The sequence below is a fragment of the Gobius niger genome (assembly GCF_951799975.1).
Source record: "Gobius niger genome assembly, chromosome: 16".
Classification (NCBI taxonomy): Eukaryota; Metazoa; Chordata; class Actinopteri; order Gobiiformes; family Gobiidae; genus Gobius; species Gobius niger.
In genome coordinates this window covers 5,759,125-5,767,405 of record NC_136867.1, presented here as the reverse complement: position 1 = coordinate 5,767,405, position 8,281 = coordinate 5,759,125, and the positions used below count along the sequence as shown (strand labels likewise).

Genomic DNA, 8,281 nt, shown 5'->3' with positions numbered 1-8,281 from the left:
GACCTTCGAGGAATGTCATGAGGAATTGAATCTGCGTTTAATCTCGACACTTGGATCCTTTAAAGGATTTCGAAGACCTCTTGTCTCCCCGACCCAGGCTAGGGGAGAAACGGGGGGGGGTTAGTGTGTCACCAACACAATTGAAAAGGTTAAGCAAGCGTTACACAGCCAAATCAGTCATGTCCTTTTATTTATGACTTGGCACAAGTTTAAGCCCGTATCATGGACCACCTGTCCCTCTTTTGGTTTTAGGCCCCTGGTCCCACTTATTCGAATTATATCCCACTTTTTTTTGTCAACGCTGCCAAAAGAATAGGCTACTAGCATAGTTGAAATCATAGAAATGCCTTTAGCTCTCTGAGCCTGTTCCAACAAGCAGCGCACGTTTAGTTAGCCGGTGAATACCAGACCCGTTTTAAAATGAACGTCCCATCCCCCCCATCCAAATGAGGCGCAATGCTTAAAGGGGGGGTATTATGCAAAATCAACTTTTTCAAGCTTTACATCATGTTATTATGTCATTCCCTCATTAAAAACATGCCTGAAGTGTTGCCTTGGCACATTCACGTATTTTTGAGTAATCTGTAAAACTCTGATGGCGGCCATTTTAAGGGATAGGTTTGCCTGAGTCCTCCTAGGAACGCCCCCACCTCCTGGAGACGCCTCCGAGCTTTCGTCACCAGCCGAGTAACCAAACACTGCTCCTCAGCAGAGCCCCCTCCCCACTGATGCCACAGACAGCGTGTGGAGGGGGCGTGTCGGAAAAGGTCAGAGGTTCTTAAAGAGACAGAGGCCTATTTCAAGACATTCACTACAGCCATTTTGAGAGAGCAATTTTATACAAGGCAGTTATTCTAATTTACTGCATTTACAGACCAACAGAAGGTTTGGTCATCATTGTAGTGTGATATAGACTGGTGCTATGGGATTGAAAAAAGCATAATACCCCCTCTTTAAAGTATGGTATTAATGTCATTTCTGTAGTTTCTTTATCATTAACACAGGGTACCCAGAGTAGGACCAGGGGGGCAATTATAGTCCTCAGACCAATATTTGGTGGCCCTCAGGCTTCTGTTGAATTTGCACACTTTGCCAAAGATGGTCCTTTTTGATAATTCTATTATATTTATCTATCTAGCTATTTATTACCATCATTTCTGGACTATAAGCTGCTCATATTCCCACATACTTTGAACCTTGTGGCTTATACTATGATGCGGCTAATTTATAGACTTTAATGGTCATACTGACTGAATATTGTGTCAATAATAATGTACTTACATTTTTTGCGAGATTTAATGCAAAAAACTGGAGTTAAATCCTGAACTCTATCAGTTTTGAGCTTTTATGTTCTGTAAGTTTCAATTTCATGTGCGGTTTGGTTTCTTTCAGACTCTGGTTTGACCCACTGAAAGCGCCTCTGCGACCCACTTTTGGGTCACGGTTCACGAGTGAAGAACCATTGAATAATAGCATTCTAGGCCTTGAAATAATACTGAGGCAAAATGACGCGAGTGATGGCACAACTTTAACCCCTTAACTCCCACCTGAACCGAGCACATTTTCTCCAGTTTGGCTTTACCCCAGTCCAAAAGCTTCTGGAAAAAAGCTGTGACAATAGCAGCAAAACTGAGACGAAAACAATGATGGAAATGTGACAAAAAAGTGAGAAAACATAAAAAAATGACGAAAAATTGACGAAAAAATGACAAAAATATGACAAAATGTGACAAAAAATGACAAAAATATGATCAAAATTTGACCAAAAAATGACAGAAATGTGACAAAAAAATTACAAAAATGTGATAAAAATGTGACAAAAAAATTACAAAAAATGACCAAAAAAATTACAAAAATGTGCAAAAAAATTGATGAAAAAAGGACAAAAAATTGATGAAAAAATGACAAAATTGTGATAAAAAATTGACAAAAACATGACAAAAAAATTATAAAAAAGTTACAAAAATGAGTTGAATACCCAACAAAAAAAATAATGGGAAAAAATCTGATGACGTGAGGAAAAAGATCATCTCGGTTCAGGCGGGAGTTAAGAGTTTAAAAAAAAATCAATGAACTATTTAACCCACGTTTATCTGTCGGACTCATCACGTGCAAAGATGAAGTTGAGTGTGTTTTTTCTTCTCTGTGTTGCAGCCTCCAGTAGTGGGACGCGGCTGCACCGGGGCTTCGTGGAGGAGGCGTCTCCCGAGGACAGGCCTCCACAGACCACGCACATCGTGTTTGTGGTGCACGGGATCGGGCAGAAGATGGACCAGGGCCGGATCATCAAAAACACTGCAATGTGAGTGGGGCTTTCGGGTCGTCATTTGTCACGCTTTGGTTCTCATGGTTAAAGAGTGGGGTCGCCAGTAAGTCGTTCGAGTCTCCACAGCTGATGTTTCTGAAATCAGGCGCTGTGGACTGGCCTGAAAAGCTGCTGAAGTGACCACGTACAGCCACTCAAATTTGGTTATGACTGATGTTACACAGGCAGATTTGTTTGCAGTATCTTTAGCTCCTAGGTTATATGGCTTATTAATGCAAACCAAATGTTCCGTTTTGCATAGTGGAGCATGGAGGTGTAACAAGACGAGATTTTGACTTTGTTTGTAGTAGTTAATGCCCCTGCTGTTGTTCAGGTTGAGGGATGGCGTGAGGAAGATGGAGGAGAAGCACTTTCCGGAGCACAACGACGAGCACGTGGAGTTCCTGCCCGTGGAGTGGCGCTCCAAACTCACACTGGACGGAGGTGTGTAGCCATTACTACCATTCAAAAATCCACTTCTGTTTTATCCGTGTCAAAAAACGGACCAGGAGTGGTGTTCTCATGCAGTGGTGATTTGGAATATCTTGATTTTTAGGGTTTAAAATGTCACAAATCAGGCAATACATTCGATTTTCCAGCATCAAAATTGTGTAAAAGGTTGACATCTTTTCATAAAGGATGTCACGGAGCCTTGCAACGGCTCGAGGCAAGTCGTGTTTTTGTGAATGGACTTGGCACAGGAGTCTGCAGACAGCCTGAGTGATTTCTGGACAAAAGGCGCAAGCTGAAAAGGAAGCCTAAAATAAACCCAATGTGTGATTTTGGTCTGCTTTTACTTTGATGAGCCACTCCACTTACTCAACGTGCCATTTCTCTGTGTGCTCGCGTAGATACAGTGGAAACCATAACTCCAGATAAAGTGAGAGGGCTCAGAGACCTTCTCAACAGCAGTGCCATGGACATCATGTATTACAACAGTCCCTTGTACAGGGACGAGGTGAGTCCTCAATGTCTAAATCCCTTTTGAAGATTGCTGAAGCATTCTGTCAATCTGACCGCTGATGTCTCCTGGTGTTACCTCTCAACATCTGCACAGTTATAAAGGCGCTTGTCCCGGTGTCCCCTCATGTTTTTCATCCCTGAACTTGCAGATCACCAAAGGCCTAACCCAGGAGCTGAACAGACTGTACAGCCTGTTCTGCTCCAGGAACCCGGACTTCGAGGAGCGAGGGGGGAAGGTGTCCATCGTGTCCCACTCCCTGGGGTGCGTCATCACCTACGACATCATGACGGGATGGGACCCGGTGCGCTTCTGTCTACAGGAGACCCGCACCATGGAGGAGGAGCTGGACCAGCGCTGGATCTCCTACGAGGAGAGGCACGTCCTGGAGCAAATCCGGCTAACGAGGAAGAGGTATGAGGTTCAGTCAATGGCACATCCAGATACAGGCTCAATGAGAAGAGCATTCTAGAAGGAGACGAGGGAAACCCAGGGTTCACAGGTAAAGGGAGACAGATACATAGAGCTAAAGTCTCAGCACCAAACGTTGTTTTTGATGCTAAGAGAAAGTTATTGGTGCAATGATGCAAATGATTTGTTTAGATAACAATGAATAACATATATTACAGTCATGATTACATTATTACAGATAAAACACAGACTTCTATGAAATGAGAACTTGATTACTTGTTTATTTGGTTGGGACAGTGCATGGGACTCATGCATGTAAACACTTCACTCCGAATTGTAGCCACGGGCTTCTTTCCATCCGTTGTTCCCCACTCGCACTCTCAAACACACTCTCACTCAGCCGAGAGGATGAGTGGTAGGGGAAACCGGAGTACCGGGAGGAAAACTACACAGACACAGGGAGAACATGCAAACTCCACAGAAAGGTCCTGTCCAAGTGGGAATCAAACCCAGTACATTCTTGCTGTGAAACACAAGCGCCACTGTGAAGGCATCACTATGGTGCAGGAACTACTGGGTTCACAAATAAATGGAACAAAGAAATGACTGTACCAAGTACCCAAAAAGCCTTAAAGGTACCCTGCCTTATGCAAAGTTCAGTTCAGTAATCCAGTCATTTAGTAATTGTGCAAATTACGCCCATCATCTTTATGTAATTGCTTCTCAATATTGAGACTGACTTGTGTGAATTGACCAGAATGTTTCGATGTAAGGGTGCTTCAGAGGTGTAAAATAGCTCTGTGTATGTGTTATGTCTGTGGCAGGTTGAGAGAGTTGGAAACCCAGCTGATTGATCTGGAGGCCAACAAACCCTCAGCACGACCAGCTCTGAAGTTTAAGGTAACAGCCCACACTGGGCCTCTTTTCAAAGGACTGAACCACTTTGAAACAGCTGCATCAGACTCACACACTGCTCAAGCTCAAAAGGCAACAGTGCCACCTGCTGGCTGCCCGCCGCAACTGAAAGACACAAGCAGTGGTCATGTGATCCACTGCTCAAGGATGTCTGTGCTTAAAAATGGATGGATGTTTTTCATACAGATTGTCAGTGCTATACAAAGCCATAAATGACATTTTCCTCCTAAAATCAGTGTTCCATTTAACTTCAGATTGAGAACTTCTTCTGCATGGGCTCCCCTCTGGCTGTGTTCCTGGCGCTCAGAGGGATCCGCCCTGGGGCCAGTGGCCACCAGGACCACATCCTGCCCACCTCCATCTGCAGCCGGCTCTTCAACGTCTTCCACCCCACCGACCCCGTGGTGAGTGTGAGCCGTCCAGCCTTGGTTCACTCACATTTCCTTTGTACGTAAACTAGACTCGCTTACATGTTAAATCAATCACTTTTTGTTCTGTCCAGGCCTACAGACTGGAGCCTCTCATCCTCAAGCACTACAGCAATATATCTCCAGTGCAAATTCACTGGTGCAGCGCCAGTAACCCGACCGCATACGACGAGATCCGACCCATCTTTCTGACCCCAGTTAAAGAGCCCACGTCGGACACGGACAGCATACCCAGCCCCAGCACGTCCCCGGTCCTCCCTCGCAAGTACTACGGAGAGTCCATCACCAGTCTGGGCAAGGCCAGCATTCTGGGTAAGTCTCAGAGAAAAGAAGGTGTTTGCTTTGATTATAATGTTCTTCATATGTTCAAACGTCTCATCCGTTTTTAGGAGCGGCCAGCATCGGGAAAGGCATCGGAGGGATCCTGTTCTCCCGTTTCTCCCGCTCCAACAGCCAGCCCTCCGTCAGCCTGGGAGCAGAGGGCGTGGCCATCACCGAGGAGGAGGAGCAGAAGCGAGCAGAGAGCCAATCCGCATACGGCCTCTCCTCCATGGCCCGCCCCACCTCTCCGACCGTCGACGCATCCCGTTAGTCCATCCACACTTAACACGCTACAAAACGCACATTACCCCCGAACACAGTGTGGAGACTAGTGCAGATGTCAAACAGTACCCAACTTTCAGACACAAATATCCACCTTTGCTAGTCCAAGCCCAGGTGAAAGCATCATTTCCTGGGATAAAGTTGTCCAGAAACAAGCACAAACCTATGTTCAGCGCCATTTAGGTTACGGTAAAAATGAAAGTAATAATAACTGCCCGTCTGTGTGGAAATCAGCTGTGCAGATGGGATTATATCATTGTGAATTAAAGTTGGAAGTTGGATTTATTTTTTTTACAATTTGGAAAGGATGGCTTTGGATTTCAAGGCGCATTGAGTTGCCTTGTCTTGCCTTCATTTTGGCATTTCACTTGTGGCAAAACTCCGCCCACAATTGCACGTCCTGCGTCAGATAAACACCGAAAATTGAAAATCCATTTTGCAGTTTACTGTTCAGCCATGAACGGGCAGTACACACATGGCTTTAAACAATAAGTCACACTTTTTTTCATAGTTTGGCTGGGGTACGACTTATACTCAGGTGCGACTTAAATATCAAAATATGTAATTTTACATTAGTTATTTTCCCACTGACAGCTGTTAGAGTGCGCTCGAGGCTTGTGTACCAATATCTGCCACTCCTGTACGGTTATACAATGACAATTGAAGCACTTAGTTACTTACTGTACAATTGAAAATTAAAAAAACTGTAAAGTTTGGGGTGAGCGAGAGTGACTGGTGAAAAGCGGAGGTTACTCTTACTGCAATGAAATAGGTTTAAAGCTAGAGCCACAGCTCGAGGAACGAGTTCACAAATGGGTGCATGAACAACGCGTTGCCGGGAGAGGCTTGTCAATGGTGCAGATACGCCTCCACGCCCAGGCAGTTGCCCAGAAAATGCGGTAGACAGTTTATGATCTAAGTTAGTTTGGTCTTTAGTTACACTTAAACATAACATTTGTAGAGAACAGGCATCTCAAGACTCCTCCAGCACATCCTAAAGATTGAATGGGGTTAAGGTCTGGACTCCCGGAACCACTCTTTCACAACCCGAGTACAATGAAGCCTTGCATTGCCATCTTGGATTAAGACCGTGTCATCAGGCGGGAAGAAAACCTGTTCTAATCTAAATCTGTAAATCTGATCTGTGTTGACCTTATCACAGGCTAAAGTGAACTGTGAATCCATTACTGATAGACCCATCTCTCCCTGTTCAGTGGAGCTGGAGCGGCGCATCGACTTCGAGCTGCGGGAGGGTATGGTGGAGAGCAGGTACTGGTCAGCGGTCACCTCCCACACCAGCTACTGGTGCTCCCACGACATCGCCCTGTTCCTGCTCACCTTCATCTACAAGCCCCGCCAGAGCCAGTCCCAGCCGGCGGCGGAGGAGCGGCTGGAGCCCGACTGAAGCGCCCGCCCCGCACTGCTCCGCACATCCTACCCATGTACTTCTTGCAAACAAACTGACCATTATCTCATTCCCAAACGTGCTTTTTGTGTTGTTGTTTGTTTTTTCTTCTCGTATGCGTATTTTTTACACTGTGGCATTTCGTTTGGACCAGCAATCTCTCGAGGTCCCATTCTTTTTTTTTAACTTATTAACATGGTGGCTAAAAGGGTTTAAACTTTATCGTCAATGTTCAGACAGCCTCACAGCATCCTTTGCAAACCAGGCTTTGAGTTGAAATCTCGATCTTTTGAAATTGACACTGCATCTACTGATATGTTTGAAAACACATGCAATGCCTTTTTAATTGTAGTCAATGCAAATTTTAATGTTTTAGTGTGTCCACTGACAGACTGTAGGGCATTATCCCTTTAAAAACATGACAAAGTACGAAATGCAGTTAGGTTTTCTGGTACAGTTTGACTGTTAACCTCATTTGAAATTAAAATTAAGCCGAGACACTGCAGGCAAAACTCTACTTGATACATGCTCAGTTTTCGGGCCGGTTCGTTCTCTTAATATGCACTTTCATCTGGAAAGAAACAGTCCAGGCTGTACAAGGATTTATGTCCTCGTTGGGATGTATTGACCTTTTAACCCCGAAAACAAGGCTAGTTTGAATTGACCCTTTATTCCGAGTGGACAATATACGTTAATGAATGCTTTGAGCTGCTTTACTAACGGTAATAACCAGTTTATTCAAATACAAATTAATTTTTTTCCACTTTGGGCATTTAATATTTATGTACTTTTTTTAATTGTAGCCCTTATTTACTCTTGACTTCCTGTGGAGCAACAACCGTTTCCTGTCCTTGTTTATTCCTATGGAGAGTTAGCCGTGTCTTGTTGAAATACACACATATTTAAACAGTAGTGGCAGTAAACATGCAGCTGTTAGAGAATCACAGGATGAAAATACTTCTGTGTTTGTAACTGGAGGTGTTTTAGCCTTGAAGCTAAAGGCTCCCGCTAATTTGACGCTAACGAATATCAAAATAGCACCACATTATGAACTTGTTTTCCCCAAACACCCGCCTTGACATTCTAAAAAACCTGCAGTATGTCGCTTATTAAATCGACGCCCCACTTTCAAATCGATCTCTCTGAATGTATTTAATTTGACCTTTTTGCCTGCAGTGTTTCATCCTAATAAGCACTTAATAAAAATGAGAGGAAATCTACTGGAAGACTATGTCCAAATTGGAGTTCCAAAA

At 44.3% G+C, this 8,281-nt stretch overlaps 1 protein-coding gene across 1 annotated transcript in view; it reads left to right on the top strand.

Annotated features, from left to right (window-relative positions):
• Window positions 1–7,538, top strand: part of ddhd1a (DDHD domain containing 1a) — a 27,888-nt gene extending 20,350 nt beyond the window's left edge. Inside the window, exons 6-14 of the mRNA XM_079574250.1 lie at window positions 2,118–2,302; window positions 2,640–2,749; window positions 3,157–3,263; window positions 3,418–3,680; window positions 4,502–4,577; window positions 4,847–4,996; window positions 5,095–5,332; window positions 5,410–5,607; window positions 6,838–7,538. Coding sequence (XP_079430376.1) covers window positions 2,118–2,302; window positions 2,640–2,749; window positions 3,157–3,263; window positions 3,418–3,680; window positions 4,502–4,577; window positions 4,847–4,996; window positions 5,095–5,332; window positions 5,410–5,607; window positions 6,838–7,028 — 1,518 coding nt within the window. The 3' untranslated portion in view covers window positions 7,029–7,538. The remainder of the gene's footprint in view (window positions 1–2,117; window positions 2,303–2,639; window positions 2,750–3,156; window positions 3,264–3,417; window positions 3,681–4,501; window positions 4,578–4,846; window positions 4,997–5,094; window positions 5,333–5,409; window positions 5,608–6,837) is intronic.
• Window positions 7,539–8,281: the final 743 nt, after the last annotated feature.